Source organism: Cydia strobilella, chromosome 19 (assembly GCF_947568885.1).
Source record: "Cydia strobilella chromosome 19, ilCydStro3.1, whole genome shotgun sequence".
Classification (NCBI taxonomy): domain Eukaryota; kingdom Metazoa; phylum Arthropoda; class Insecta; order Lepidoptera; family Tortricidae; genus Cydia; species Cydia strobilella.
In genome coordinates this window covers 13,649,185-13,666,442 of record NC_086059.1, presented here as the reverse complement: position 1 = coordinate 13,666,442, position 17,258 = coordinate 13,649,185, and the positions used below count along the sequence as shown (strand labels likewise).

General features: G+C 37.5%; 1 protein-coding gene across 1 annotated transcript in view; it reads right to left on the bottom strand.

Moving 5' to 3' along the window:
- The window catches only part of LOC134749909 (GAS2-like protein pickled eggs), a 141,057-nt gene that overhangs the window by 105,362 nt on the left and 18,437 nt on the right, over nt 1–17,258 (bottom strand). The window contains exon 2 of the mRNA XM_063684918.1: nt 12,484–12,684. Coding sequence (XP_063540988.1) covers nt 12,484–12,666 — 183 coding nt within the window. The 5' untranslated portion in view covers nt 12,667–12,684. The remainder of the gene's footprint in view (nt 1–12,483; nt 12,685–17,258) is intronic.

Here is a 17,258-nt window from a genome sequence, read left to right as displayed (position 1 = left end):
GGACGAATGTAAACAAGGTGTTCACGAGGAAACCGAAAGATTTTAACCACGCTTTTCTGAGGCCAAAAGCAGGAAAAAATGTAATAAGTTTAGGTCAAATTCGCAAAAAAAAAAAATGTTTTTTTTTCTCGATTTTTTTCAATTTATTTGTACATAAAAAGTAAATATTATTGGTAAACTTATCACTTAAAGCGGACTTTTACTTTTTTTCCGTAAAACCTAGTTTTTACAAAGTGTTACTTGTCACTTTTTGACATCTATCAATAAGGATACTTAGACTACGTCCCATAGTGACAACAGCGCTATCAAAAATGTGTTTTGCACTATGTAACAATAAAAACTTGTTTTTTTTATTGGTATTAATTCTGAAACTAGGCGAATTACAGAAAAGTTTATAGGACATTTTAGTCTTTAAATATGATCAGGAATACGCCGTTAAAGTTATTCGGTTTCCTCATGTTACACCGTGTATATACATTATCAAAGATAGATATAACTCCGTAATAACTCCGTATAAGTTACTCTATGATATTATATAGATTAAGCCTTTGGCGGCAACATGCACCGTACTTAATATAAAATAAACGGATCTTTTTTTCTACTTTATATGCAAATATGTATTATAATGAGCGAGAAAGACGTAAAAATAAAGAATCTTCAGATCATTAGTCGGAACGGTACTATACATACGATTTCCGGGCAAATGTAAAATATATGTAACTAAACTCACGGCAATACACGACCTCGCTCAATTTGAGGCCCTCAAATAATTTAAAACATCACAAATTTGTAAACCTAATACAAGCTGATTTCATAGATGTGTCACCAACCTTGTGTTACCTTATCTTAGTAATGTAAAAGTAATGTAATGTATAAATAGTAATGAAAACGAGCCACTTTGTATATGAATATTTATATAGTGACCCGTTTCACCTGCCTGCTATTTTTCAATCATATCAATCTAACACAGTAGGTACTTCAATATTATCTGTGGTTTCCAGTGTCACTCATTTGATAAACATTAGTTTATCATAGCGATACGATAAAAAAAACATGTTTACCTACGCATTTACATAGATAAATAAACAGATACAATTTGCGTAATACCAACATAATCTTTAGCGTTAGCGCTAGCGTGTGCGATGTGCGTAACTTACATGCATCTCGCTCGTACTGGCATATTAGTGCGAGCGAGATCTATAGAAAGTAAACTACGCAGACGTTAGCGAATATGCCAGTTGCCAGTGTCAAACTCGTGGTAAGGCTACTTGTCATTGGCAATATTTTAAACTTTGTCGCATGGGTAAACGGGCAACGCAAAGTTATACCGGTTAAAAAATCGGCCAAGTGCGAGTCGGACTCTCGCACCGAGGGTTCCGTACTTTTTAATGTTTGTTATAGCGGCAACAGAAATACATCATCTGTGAAAATTTCAACTGTTTAGCTATCACGGTTCATGAGATACAGCCTGGTGACAGACAGACGGACAGACAGGCAGACGGACAGACGGACAGACGGACAGTGTAGTCTTAGTAATAGGGTCTTTACCCTTTGGGTACGGAACCATAAAAACTAAACAAAACTAAACTCCAATTTTTCTGTTTCCGATATGATACTGATCCGTCAGTGTCAAAATTGTCATTTTTGGTTAAAGAAATGTCACTCTTGACACTGACAGATCGCCATCATATCGGAAACAAATCGAACAACTAAAACTCGAGTTGGCCTGTTAAGATTATTCGAATTACCAATCGACCTTGATCGGAGCCGATCGGGGGCGGTCGGCGATCTATCGGCATCTACCGTGGGCGGAGGCGCCGGCGCAGGCATGTGACGTGCGATATGCGATATGGAAAAGGCTGTGGGTTTGAATCCAGAGGGCCTACGGTGAAAAACGAAAATCGTAATTTCTTTACCTGATAAAGAATCACAAAAAATATAGTTTACGCTTTTACATAAATTGTTTGTTTTAAAAGTTACACACCAAAGTAACATTACAAATTACATAACTGCTTATAAAAACACTCAATAAATCATAACAAGCTAATTATTGTGTCATTTTTACAAGAAGTTAATCCCACCAATTAGCTACATGCATGAATTTATTTTTATTTTTGGATTCATAATTTATATCGTTGGAACACCGGAAATGATAAAAATACTTTTGTTAACCTTAACATTATTTTATTAAAAAATATTTAAAATGTTGAAAATTTTTGAGCGGTTGAAACGCTCATAATTTTTGGCGCGAATTCGACAGAGCGTGATGACGTCACACGTTGGGCGGCCCAACTGACGTTTGCTACTAATGACACTAATCTGTCGAACGCGTGACGTCACGTGGAGTTTCGAGCGTTTCGCTCACTAGCTTTTCGCGGGCAAATTTTTGTACTTTTTATTTATAATTTTAAGTAATTAAATGGTAATTTATAAACGGAAATGCATTTGTAACATGATATAACGGTAACAAACATCCGAATAAAACATATTTCGTTCAAATATAAACTTCATGCATGAGGCTAATTATTTCACAAAGCAAGGCCTCACAATAGTCATAAAGAGCGAATCTATCGGTAATTATTATTTTATTCAGTAAAATTAATAAATCATGCGCCGGCGCCTATATCATAGAGTAGTATTACAGGTAGCGCACTTTTATAAACCTTCTCTGACTACTTCTACTTCTGTGCCCCCTGTAGGGCATGTTGTATACAGTATACAGTCAAGAGCCTGACACTGACACTCTTTGATAGAGAAAGATCTTATTGCGATTAGAAAGATCTTATAAGAGGAAAGAGAAAATAGTGCCATTCTTTGTCCTTATCACCGACCGGGTGGCATCATAGGTAGGAGATGGCGAAATACCGAAATTTATAAGAGTGACAGAGAAAAATCCTATGCTGCCCCAATTTTTTATGAATATTATTTCTCTTATCGCTCGCTCGGTGGCGCGTCTATAACTACTTGTATATAGTATGTCTATGTATACAGTTCTATATGTGTAATAGGTTTAATACTCGAATAATGGGTGCAATGGATATGCGATAAAAGTACAATCCTTGAAAGACAGAATGGGCAAAAAGCGAATGTCAATGTCAAAATGCTTAAAGTGCTTGGATGGATGCCTCCTAACAATATCATACCTATTTTTTTTATTTTTTTTATTAGCCTACTTTGGTGTCCCACTGCTGGGCAAAGGCCTCCCTTCGTTTTCTCCACTCGACCCTGTCATCGGCATTTTCCCACCATTTGGGGTAGAATGCGTTCAAGTCGTCCCGCCATCTCCTTTTTGGTCTGCCTGAACCCCGGCCTGCACCGTCTATGGTGCTCCGTGGGTCTCACTCAGTAACCATTTTGGCCCACCTTTCCGGGTGCATGCGACAGACATGTCCCGCCCAGTCCCACTTAAGCTTAGCGGTCTTGACGCCTACATCTGCAACTCTAGTTCTGGAGCGTAGTTCCGTGTTTCTGATTCGATTAGTTCTACGAACACCTAATATACTACGCTCCATAGCTCGCTGGCAAACCTTGAGTTTCGATTTTAGGGCCTCAGTTTTTTAATGTTTTTTTAATGTCCTTGATTCATATCTTAGGTTTTAGCATGGCATCGATAGTGGACCTGAATAAAATCATGTCTGAGGCCTTATCTTTCATTGATGCCAAACATAAATGTATGGCTGTGATGTTAGCGCAGTTCCTAGTAGTGAAATATGAAATTAAATTATGTGGTAAAAACGGAAACTACTGTGGGCCCAATTTTTACACGACTGCCCAAAAAAAACTATTGTTTTTACTTTATTTGAAATAATAAACTGTCAAATTAAAATAACTAATCTGTCCCATATCGTTAATGAAAGCGCAGCAGGTGCGCATACGGCTATTAGAATTATTGCTGCATTTCTATCCCTGTTAATATTATAAATGTTAAAGAAACTCTGCCAGTCTGTCTGTCTATCTACTCTATCTGGTGCCTCTTCACCCTTAAACCTATTTACATGAAATTTGGTAGGGACACAGTTTGAGCCCCGGGGAAGGACATTGCATAGTTGTTTTCGATCATCAGCATTCCACGCAAACAAAATCGCGGGCAGACGTTCATCATCCATCATCATCATCATATCAGCCTTCTATCGCCCACTGCTGAGCATAGGCCTCTCCTCGCGTACGCCACTTATCCCGGTCCTGAGCCAATCTCATCCAGAAGTGACCCGCAGTCTTCCGAATGTCGTCCACCCAACGACAACGCAGCAGACGCGACGCGGGCAGACGCTAATACTAAATAACTGATCTTAAGTTGAGTGTAAACTCTGTTCTATTCTGCATATCGGCGCCCGCGCCGGGCGCTAAGTCGCTATAATTACAGGGTGTTTAATGATATGCTCAGTTATGCTAATCCGAGACACTCGCTCCGACTGAAGGCTTTCGTCATTCCTAACAGCTATTTCGAAATATCTAAACGAAAATACTATATTTGAAAGCCTGGATGTTCGAAGTGTGAACATATTTTTTTATAATTAAATCTAACAAAAGTATTTCAATCTATCAGCAGAGATTCGATTAGTAAAAACAATAAATTTAAAACAAAATACAAGTCTTATAGATAGTTGTAAACGTTCTAACCTAAGTCCTATATTATTTTTTGCTCCTTATGACCTCCAAAAAGCGTGGTTAAACGATTCAGGTTCCCCCTATATTGCTACCAAATATCAATGAAATAGGTTAAATATCGCACCAAATTTTCGAGGAAATCAAATCACCTATAGGTTAGGTGATAGGTGTATAGACAAGGCTGCTTTTTCACTGAGGTGGAGATGAGAAAAGACGTACGGGAATCAATAAACACCATTGGTTCTCTTCTCTGCTCCGCTGGATTACAACATATAGCTTGATTCCCGCACGTCTCCTTTCATCACTGTCTCAGTGGGAAAGCATGCCTTATTCAGCGTCGTTTTAAATTCCCCCGGGCTGGATCTTACCTGGTCCACCCCCGGGCTGGATCTTACCTGGCATATTTGGAACATTTGGGCCAGGTAGGGAACAGTTCGGGACTTGAAAGGTAATTTTTGACGGGACTAGTTTGTTATTATTAAGTTTTTATATAAGGTTATACAGTTTAGGTTTACTAGGTTAGTTTTAATTTTATAATATTGTAGTTTGATCATCATCTCTTCGTTTTAAATTTAGAATACTTTTTAATGTGCTCGAAAAGTGCGTTTCATACGGAGCCATATCATGCGGAAAGTACTACTTTTCCGCACTAGTGCTTTTTGTTTTCAATTTTTTTTACAGTACATATGGTGCTACTTTCTCGCACTAGTGCGGAAAAGAGCACTTTTCGTGCATATGTCGAAAGTTTAAAGGGCCATATGTACTGTAAAATGTTGTACGATACACATGCGAATAGGTAATTTGCAACTCGTGTCGATTTAAAACACTCCTTTTAATAATTAAACTTATTTGCCATGATATGTTTTTTTATTTACTCGCACAATGCATAGTAAAACATTGTATGATACACGTGCGTAAAGATGATTTCCGCACTTGTTGCATAAATAGCTATTTTACCCACTCTTTTTTTTATATATTATTCTACTAATCCACATTTTAAATATTGACACAAAGATAGCCAGATAGCCAGGCCACATTTCGCCGGTTTCAGCGTAACATGACTCACAGATATGTGTATACGATACGATACTGTATACTCGTAGGAATACTGCGCCTATCCGGCGGAATGTACGTCTGTATTTGATGTGTGAGACATTTACAAGTTCAGGGCCGGAGTGTTTGTACAGTGTGACAGGGATAATGGGAAATCCCGAAACTAATCGGTAGATAATAACTAATCGTGCATACCATCGTCTAGGGCCCGGTAAGACCCGCAAACTCTGAACCTTCCTCAAGAATGACTCTATTGACAGGTGAAAACCGCATGAAAATCCGTTCAGTAGTTTTTGAGTTTATCGCCACATACATACATACAGACAGACGCGGCGCAGGACTTTGTTTTATAAAAGTGATACGTCATACGAGTAAGTATACAATTGTGTCATTTTCAATCAAAAGGTACCACATTGTCGCTTGCCATAAGGACGCTCTCACAGGTTATTCGTATAAAGATACAATCCAATTTCGTCCTTATGGTAAGCGACAATGTGGTACCTTTTGATTGAAAATGACACAATTGTATACTTACTCGTATGACGTATCACTTTTATAAAACAAAGTCCTCCGCCGCGTCTGTCTGTATGTATGTATGTGGCGAAAAACTCAAAAACTACTGAACGGATTTTCATGCGGTTTTCACCTGTCAATAGAGTCATTCTTGAGGAAGGTTTAGAGTTCGCGGGCCATACCCGGCCCTAGACGATGGTATGCATGATTAGTTTTTATCTACCGATTAGTTTCGGGATTTCCCATTTTCCCTGTCACACTGTAGAAACACTCCCCAAACTTGATTGAAAACGTCACAATTTGTCAATTTCTATTGACACATGTAAACCCAAAGTAAACAGTAGCGTGCGACCTTAAAAGTAATTTAGTTGCGAAACAAAGATGGTATCTATCGCCTTCCATATCGGCCCGACCTTGCGGACTTCGCAATTGTTGCGAATGTTCTATGTAAATAGAAGTTGAAGGGTACACGGAAAGAACATCACTTTTTTCGGAAAATGAGATTTTCATTTCAAAAATGTGATGTTATATCTTTTGCTACCACTGTATAATATATGTAAAACAACTTTTTTTTTAGTCAAAAAAGACCTGGTCACTGAATTACCATACATTTTGACATGGTTCCAAATTTTAAAACCGCGATTACTCAAAATATTACTTAAGTGACTAGACATGTTCTTTCCGTGTACCCTTCAGTTGGAATGTATATTTTTTTAGTGGGCGAATTTGAGTTATGACGAGACAATGAAAAGAAAGAACTGACTTTCTTCCATCTTAACGTCCGTCATATTTACGTAAATACACTATTACCCTGTAGCCCGGTCAGCCGCCAGGTGCACCTTGACAGGTACATATCTAATTTAAATAACGTCTCGTTTCGTCAGCATCAGAGTAAAATTCATGTATTTAATTTGAGTTTTCCACTCATCTACTCGAAAGTTAGGAGGAAGAGATCCCTTATAAGGATAAGTTCACCTTTGTACCACAATTTCTATAAATTTAGGTGAACCTACTAATATTAATTTCCTGGTTTCAACTTCTGTCAGCAAATTTTACATCTTAACATCTGTCACGTCTACTTATGTAAATGAAGAATTACCTAATACTGAGATACAGAGGCCAGCGGCTGTAGCACGGTCGCATCTTTTTTTAATCACCTGTCACCATGCCTGTCTCATTCTAACAAGTATGTAAGTGCGAAAGTGACAGGCGATAAAAATGGAACCATGCTGCCACCGCTGCAACTGGTCAACCACCAGGTGCACATTGACAGGTACATATCTAATTTAAATACCTTCTCGTTTCGTCAGAGTCAAAGTGACATTCTGCTAAACGCCTGTCGGATTATCTTGGATGTTATTATAATTGCTTAATTTGATTACTAAAGAAAACTAGTTTCAAACCCCCCGCCGTTTCCAGATTAAGGTATAGATAGGCTTCAATCAATCTGAGTTGGTTGCAACTTTTCGGATTTAATCATTATTATAATTATTTATTATAATAATGGGCTAGTCAAAAAAATAATAATAATTAAACTTTGACATGTGTAGGACCAATCTGAAACTATATACTTTTAAACAAAAACCTTATTTTCTAAATCGATTCAGAAATAACGGTGTTCTGGAGTAATCTGGAGTAACAAACGTACAAAAAAGATACAGTCGAATTTATAATCTCCTTTTTTGAAGTCGTTTAAAAAGCTAGAAGAATTTGGATTAAATTAGACGATTTTCTACCTATCCCCTAACTATTATTAGAGTGACAGGGATAATAAAGGTCACACTACACTGGTTCACCTCACCAGCGCCCGCACACCTAATGCAACACCCGTCCAGTTTGCCAATCTGTACTGAACCAGTTCGGGTGTCCGTGGGAGTTGTTGCACCCAAACGGGAAAATTCACTGGTCATTATTAGTATATTAAATACTAGCTTCTACTCGCAACTCCATTTAAAATCCAAAACTATCCTATATCCTTCCTCAGTACTCAGACTTTGTCCATGCCAAATTTAATCTATATCCGTTTTAAGAGGCCGTAGTCGATTTTGGAGCAAAAATTTAAAATTGATAGATTTAGTCGTTGAAATTATACACGTTTTGTTACGTAATATCTAAATAACAAGTATTGGTTTCTATTAGCACGTCTTCTCATCTTGCCTTTAAATAATGAGGTCGCGAGCGTGCGTCACCGGTAATATATGAAAGGAAGGGGCAGTTTTAAAAATTCATCAAAAATTTATGGTGGTCAATTATACAAATTGATGTATAAGAATAGTTTCAGCAAATTAATGTTGTAGATTGTTTAAGTATGAAAATTACGTTGAAATTGAGTCGATTACAAATAAGAGCGACAAAATCAGTGCTTTACGCGCGTTTACCTAGACGTCCATCAGAAAAGCAAACATTACTAATTTAGTGAGTCTGTTTTCAAAAAATTGATCACATAAAAGTTAAGATAAGAAGTCGTGCTAATAGAAACCAGTACTTGTTGTTCCAATTAGGTAACAAAAGGTGTACAATTTCACCGACTAACTAAAATCGACACCGGCCTCTTAAGCGTGAAGAGGTAACAGACAGACAGAGTTACTTTAGTATTTATGATATTTATACGGATTACCCCAGTCCATTTGTAATAGAATTAGTATTCAGAAACCATCAGCTTCTGACTGAACGGTTAATATTTATATAAAGTTAACTTAATACGACTTTGATCGAAGTACTAACTTTAAAAAAAAATTTATCACTAAAGTCGGTGCGTCGGTGGATTCCGCGGGCTTAGCACGGTAGCATTTTTATCGGCTGCCACCATGCCAACAAGTATGTAAGTGCGAAAGTGACAGGCATAGTGACAGGTGATAAAAATGCAACCATGCTGACACCGCTGTTCAACTGTAAAATTGATCACTACCCAAGCGGATGTTAAGACATTTCTTTACGCTGCGCCACTTGAAAAAGGGGCCAAGAAAATATTATCGTATTTATATTATTGATAAGATTACAAGTATGTTTCATTAAGGGGATCCCATGCCCCAATTACCTTCGATTTGAATCCCTTAGTTTTCTAATGTTTTTTGTAGCTTATCATATTAACAGCAACGGATTTTAGCAATATAGCATCCCATATTTACTTCAAAGTTCATTGTTTTCGAAATATTTGGCATCAAAGTTGAACAATTTTAGGCCAAAAAACTGGTTTTCTGGCCATAACTTTTGTGTTAATTAGTTTAAAATTAAAACCTTAGACAAATTTTTAGAGACGTCTAAGGCGAACCCAAATATGTAGATTTCGTATAAGTAAGATCTTTCACAGCAATCAAGATACGAAAAAAGTGTTTTTTTTTAGACAATGTTTAAAACAATCATAAATAAATAAGTATTCATTTTTTCACAATCCGGTAGACAAAAATGGAGATAAAAGATTGAAGAACCGATAGCCGCTTGTCTTATAATTCTATATGTAGTGCAAAAGTAGGAGATACGATTCAAAACTTGTCAAAAATCGATTAAAACCTCAGGTAGCCCCTTAAGAGATAAACTGGTAGGTTGTCCCTATTAATTGGTTATCGCTTTTATTGATAAACTGATAATGATAGTGTGGAGTTGCGATATTTATTTATTTACAAACATTTATAAAAAAAAACCGGCCAAGTGCGAGTCGGACTCGCGCACCGAGGGTTCCGTACTTTTTAGTATTTGTTGTTATATCGGCAACAGAAATACATCATCTGTGAAAATTTCAACTGTCTAGCTATCACGGTTGATGAGATACAGCCTGGTGACAGACGGACAGCGGAGTCTTAGTAATAGGGTCCCGTTTTTACCCTTTGGGTACGGAACCCTAAAAAGGATTTGTAAGACTTTTACTCTAACTATGCTTATGAAGTTATGACTATGTTAACTCTGAATCTGATATTAAGAGAGCAGTTAACGACTGCTTCTCCATACACACGTAGTCCCCATTTTCCTCCCTGGATATTGACATAATGTAAAATATTTTTACATAATTTATTGTATTTTAACCATAAGTATGACTTTTTCGATTTGTATAAGTATAATAAAAATATTTATTGTACATAAGGAGCACGTTACATAATAAACAAGTACACAAGGGTTTGTACAAACATGACAGTATGGAGAGGTCAGACTTTCGACCCCTAAACTAGGTAAGCACCTGTGCCTTAGGGGCTAAAGTTCGTCTAAATTCGATCATCATCATCATCATCTTAGCCTTTGTCCCATATCCTAGGGTTTGGGGTCGGCTCTCCGTATCATTTTGCGCCATTCTTCTCTGTTTTGCGTCATGTCAGGGCTTGCGCCTATCGTCCTCAAATCTTTCGACACTGTGCTCATCCATGTCGTAGGGGGGCGACCTCTGCCCCTTCTACTTTCAGGAATGTCATTTAGGGCTCTCTTAGTCATGTGGTGGTCGTCTCTTCGCATCACGTGGCCGAACCAGCGCAGTCGGCTCTCGCACATTTTTTCGGCAATAGGTGCAACCTTGAACGTTCCATGGATATGGTTATTCCGGACCCTGTCCATCAGCGTCACTCCTCCTGCCCATCTGAGCATGCGCATTTCTGTGCAGTGCATTACGTGCTCTTCCTCCTTACGCATTGGCCAGCATTCTGCACCATACAGAAGCGCCGGACGTACAGCTCTTTTGTAGACGTTACCTTTTACTTGGATCGGCATTCGAGCAAATTCGTCTAAATTCGATGTCGAAACAAAATGAAGGTCGTGTACAGCAGTAAGATGGTAAAATATTAAACTAATTGCTATAAATAAATAGTTACTTAAGTTATTTAAATTTATATAAGTAGTACCTAAAGTATATAATATTGTCTTCAGTTACCGCGATAGTTACTCATGAAATAAAACTATCAAAACGAATAATATCGCGTATATTGAATTTATAATCATTATAATACATCCCGACGGGTCGAACCCTTTACCCATTTTTCTTATCTGTAAAGGGTTCGAAAAGTCGGGATGTATTATAAATTCAATATACGCGATATAATCCGTTTTCATAGTTTTACCTATAGTATGATATAGCTACGTAGTAAATTTCAGACAACTACAATGGTAAGCATGATTTTCCTTATGTGTCATACACTAACAACAAACATGTTGTTTTGAATGTTTGTCGGCTATAAATGTCATCATAAAAGCTGTCAGTAAAAGTTTGTCAGTTCTTTTCATCCGTAACAGATTTTTTTCCTTTGATTTATGACTCATATAATAATAATAATAATAATAATAATAATAATATTCTTTATTGTGCACAATGAAACATGATTAAATACAGCAAATTAACATAAAAAACTGAGCAGCAACAGGCGGTCTTATCGCTTAAAAGCGATCTCTTCCAGACAACCTTCAGGTAGTAGAAATTAGCGCAAGGAAGAAATATGTATAAGGGTAGCAAAAATAAATGGAGAACGAGTACAGGAAAAAAAATATATCAGCACAACTAAATATATAACAATATCAATACATGCATAAATGTAATATATACAATAAATATATATATATATATATATATATATATATTCATACATACATACATAAACATATCACACAATACAGATAGACAGACAGAATCTAATAATTAACGAGTTTGAGGAAGGGACAGATAGTGGATTTTGAGCTGAGCCTTAAAAATGGGGAGTGATTTAGCTCGTCTTAGCTCCGACGGCAGAGCATTCCACAACCGAATCGCTTGGAAGGTAAAAGAATCATATATGGAAAGATGCACATGTGGCCTTTTTATTTCAACTTGTATATTACACTTCTGTTTGATTTGAGACTATTTATGTTATTTCTACTCAGAATAACGAGCACCTCCGATCCTAATATGAGAAAAAAAGTGTCCCAAAATTTTTATTTTCATTCCGTAACCGTTTTTCATAGACTCACTAATGACAGTAATGAAAGCAACGTCTGTGTCCAATCTATCCATCAAATTGACAGCAATTATCCTCAGCTCAGGGTTGAGGATAGTCAGCCACTCAGCCAAAACCTCCTTCATTATCGGCCGCAAAGCCAGGAATAAGACCACTTATTTATTTAATAAATCTAGAGAGATATATTGATGTAAACTAACACGATTTTCACTCGGGACTTGCAAACGGGACGGGACACTGGAACCCGCACAGCAAGATGTTGATACACTTCCTCGCTAGTCTGCCTGTGACCACGAACGTAACGTCACGTTCGAAACGTCAGGCCATAAATAAACGTGGGTTATTACGCAATCAATTCCCGTGTTAGTAACTAGAGAGATCTATATAAATCTAAGACACTTACCCGACACAAAGCGACGCCAGTATCTAATCTGTCTAGGAAATTATCAGCATTGATCCTTAGCTCGGGGTAGAGTATAGTCAGCCACTCAGCCAAATCCTCCTTCATGGCGTAAAGGTACTCCTCGGAGGACTTAAACGGCCTGAACGGCCGCGCCTCCAGGAGGACGGCGCCTGCTGACGACATTTTAGATGGACATTGGCTCTGGAACAAGAGAAAAAACACTATAAGACATTTATTTATATATATAGTCCTCCTCATCGTTTTCGATGACGGCGACCCCAAATAAAAATTATGGACGTTGTCTAGCGTGGGCCCTAATGTGGCTGGCCAAGCCGAACTTGCTCATAAATACTCTATTGCACGCGTGACAATAAAGTTGGCCAGCTGCGTTGAACGTGTACACGTAGGCCACATCATCACTTACCATCAGGTGGGATCGTGGTCAAACGCCTATTCATCATAAAAAAAAAAAAAAAAAAGGAGGGCTTAGGGTTCTCTTTCCGTAGCGCTTTATGTCTAAGCTTGTGAGGCCGCTGTCTTCAAACATTTTAACACCGTTATGGATAGTAGAACGCCAAGATGACTTTCTTTCAGCAAGCTGCTCCCAAAGCTCAGGGTTTATGGCGCAAGCGCTCAGATGCCGTTTGAGCACGTCCTTGTAGCGCAGGTGCTGACCACCGTGCTTCCGCTTACCCACTGCCAACTCAGAGTAGATTTATTTATGAGATGACTTACAGAAGTTAGTTAAAGATGTTTCTAACATAGGTACTCGTAAGCTAGGGATAAATCCATAATATGACGGACATCTTTGTAAATTTAGATAGAGTAGGAGAAAGTTTGGAGCGAGAATAGTTTAAGTTTTCAAGATTAATTTAGAAAACGCACACCTATAAACCCGTTTCATATCTACACTATACTTAAGTGTTGTTGTCTTCCTGAGTATGAATAATCGCGACATTTGCCACCCGAACGTTGTCAAGCGAACAATTATACTGGACAGTGGACAGGAGCAATTGCCACATTAATCAGATTCAAGGGTATCGTTTAAAAGTTAACGACCAATTAGCGTTAATTAATATCATCGTTTCGGTCCGTGATTCTATTCCACGGACAAATATATGGTACAGCAAAAATTTAGCATCGAAACTCAATAATTTCCACTCATGAATCGTCAAGAAATCAGAAATGAAAGTCAAATAAAGACTTGTATCAGACGCTTAGCCGCCCACTAATCAAAACTTGCCACGACAAAACTTGGATTTCCAAATCCAAGTTACCAATAACAAGAATAATTCCTTCTATTCCAATAGAATAGAAGGAATTATTCTAATTATCATATTAAATATATTAATAACGGGTCACTCACGTATTTTAAAACACGTGAGTGACCCGTTATTTAATATGTCTATGTCTCACGGAAGTTTTGTTATTAAAATTCTAATTATCGGTATTTATCGGTGCGGATAGTTAAAAAAAACGTAGATGCAAATTTCATTTTGTAAACCTAACCCAAACAATGATCAGATAATTTTTTAACGTATTAAGTAAGCATTTAAGTATTAATGGATCAACAAAAGTCTGTAAGTAAATAGTTGCTTTTCGCACTTGGCCGGTTTTTTGGAAGACAGTTGTAAAGAGATTGTAAAGAGACATGGACCATTTGACGGGTAGTGGTTGGAGAGCCGGCAGTAAGGATTCGAACCAACGTGATACCGCGATGAGATGCACAATGGTTTCCCATAAAAGTGATGCTAAGTCCGAATTTGATCGTCTTCCACGGCGGAACTTGCCGAAAGTACAAAAAAGGTAGCCACTTCCGGTGCGAAAAAGGGGGGGTCATTTAACCCATCTGATACCGCAATAATAGCTATGGCATCAGTTAGACTATCAAATTCGGACTTAGCATCACTTTTATGGGAAACCATTGTGCATCTCATCGCGGTATCACGTTGGTTCGAAACTTTACTGCCGGCTCTTCTACCATAAAAAACTAGGTACAAGGAAAGGACATCGTCGAGTCACTGACAATTCGATTCGTCGATTTTGACTTTTGAGTTATCGCGATTTGAAAGGAACGATGTACATAAATTAACCATATTATTTTTATGTATACACCGTGTTATTTTTGATTTCCGTTAATTTTAAGGGGAGATTCTTCAGGTTATATAAAGTTAATTTCTCTAAGAAACTAGTATTTTAACTCTAACAGTTTTTGAGATATTCAATAAATAAATTTAATTGCTGAGCCTGTGTAAAAGATTCTTCATTGCCTTCAAATTTTATTTATTTTTTAAGTTTCGTCAGTAAAGAGTTATCCATTGATAGCTATTCACTACAAGAAGGTTACTGAGGTGAGTTAGTTTGACAATTCCGACATTACCTACTTTTCTTTCATTATGTGTCACACTAACTTTTACGTAAATCTAAAGGACCTTTTACAATGCAATATTCATTTATTTTGTATGAAAAAGGAAAAAAATATTTTTTTTCGAATTTTACAAAAAGCGATATACCAGGTAGCTTCTATTAATGTACCAAGCAACCAAGCAACGTGTCGAATTTAACGGAAATAAAAAAACACGGTGTATAGGTGTTTCTAAAGTGAGAAAAAAATAGTTCTATTTATGATTACAGAGGTAACAGAAGCTGTAACTGTTCATTGAGAGCTCTACATTTTGAGATTAAAATCTCTTTTTTTTAAAAACAAAATACTAGACATGTTACTTAGCCGTGTACACCAATGCCACCACCACCTCCCTGCAATATGTACTCTTCGAAGGCCGCAAAAATACGTGACAGGCTCTTATGGCTCTACAAATAAGATAGTGTCAGATATTTTTGCGGCCTTCTTTGTGGAACATATTATTGTAGATGCCTGTACCCTTCATTTTCTACCAGTTTGTTGTATTCAAACCGTTTAACCGTGCCATCTGAATATGGAGTCAATTGGCCACGGCCGAAACAGGAGCGCATGCGTCAGCCATTGTGCGCGGGAAAGTTGCGCCGGAGTTCATTTTGGAGCACAATGCATAGGGGAGTTGGTGAAGACCTGGAGCCTGATTCAGACTTAACAAATTGTTACGGTTTTGATCCTATTTTAATACGATTTTGAAGTTTGATAAATAAAGTGAAAGTGAAGACAATATGGTCGTCGTATGGTGGGTAATAACACTAATAACATACATATTATCTTAACTATACCTATAAGTACAATTTAGAAACAAACAAAGTTATAAAATTACTGCCTTGGGTGAGACTTGAACTCACGGCCTCTGGATCGATACTCCAGCGCTCTGCCAACTGAGCCACCAAGACCTCATCCATAGTCAGCTAATCTTCCCACTATACGGGTCTAGGGGACCCTAACGACACAAGTAAAATTTCTTTAACCATAAACCTCACTTTTTTTGGCGATTATTTTTATTTGATTTGTCCATGGTTTCATTTTTAAATTTTGTATTGTATACCATGACCCACACTGTTAACTGACAGTTCCTAAGCCTTATTACAATAGACATAAGGTCCACCGATGGACAGTTAAGAGTGTTGCTGTTTGTACAGTCGCCATCAGATATATCGGAGCGGCCGAGGTGCTCAAAACTATCTGAACACGCACTTAACGCCTTGACAATAGAGACGTGTTCCGATTATATCTGATGGCGACTGTACCTACGAGATAAAGTCCCGTTTTAGTTTAAAGATAGGATTGTTTGACCGTATGTTTGTCTAGCCGTGAGTGGTGTGAATGAGTAATGGGGGAAACTCTATACTTCTGCTTGTTTTAGTTTTTGTGATATCTCAAATGGGGCGTGTAAAGGCGTATATTTATTGAATGAATTTTCACGACTGGATTTCGAAATTTATCAGGTTAGGTACATGTATTTAATGATATTTCGGAACTTATGTACGAAATATCATTTGATATTTACCAGTCGCTTTTCCGTGAAGGAAAACATCGTGAGGAAACCGGACTAATCCCGACAAGGCCTAGTTTCCCCTCTGGGTTGGACGGTCAGATGGCAGTCGCTTTCGTAAAAACTAGTGCCTACGCCAATTCTTGGGATTAGTTGCCAAGCGGACCCCAGGCTCCCATGGAGCCGTGGCAAAATGCCGGGACAAGGCGAGGAAGAAGATGATGAGGTACATGTATTTAACCTAACATTTAAAACCTTCGCGCTTTGAACACATAATATAAATGGCATTTACAATCGAGTCTATCGCGAATTTATTTTGTTACCTTTATTTACCGACGTTTCAACACAGGTTTCACTGGTCGTGGTCGCGGCTCACTGACGTCCCAGCAAAATGTCAAATCAGAGATTTGTCTGACTACCCGACGAAAAGTGTATTGAAAAATTACTTATTATTGGACAGTGGTTAATAACCAAAATAATTTGGGGTCAAAAATGTTTTATTAATATTTTAAAAATACTTATGTATTTCTATACTGTATTTCAAATACGAATACCAAAGAAGATAGATATAACTCCGTAATAGATGGATACAGTCTAAGGAAAAAACGTGCCTCGAAAATCAAGAAAATTTGATTCTCGTTCAGAGGGCGCTACTAGTTTTGGCCTTCAGTCGTATAGATGGCGTTGACGGTTTCGTTTGTTATTTAACAATTTTAACGCATAGCAGTGAAAGAACATGGGTCAAAATCATAAAAATAATTAATGCAAATAAAAAAAAACATTTATCTATATTTAAATACATTGTATCGTATTTTTATAAATCTTCATTTTTAGTTTTAAAGTGTGTCGACAGATGGCAGT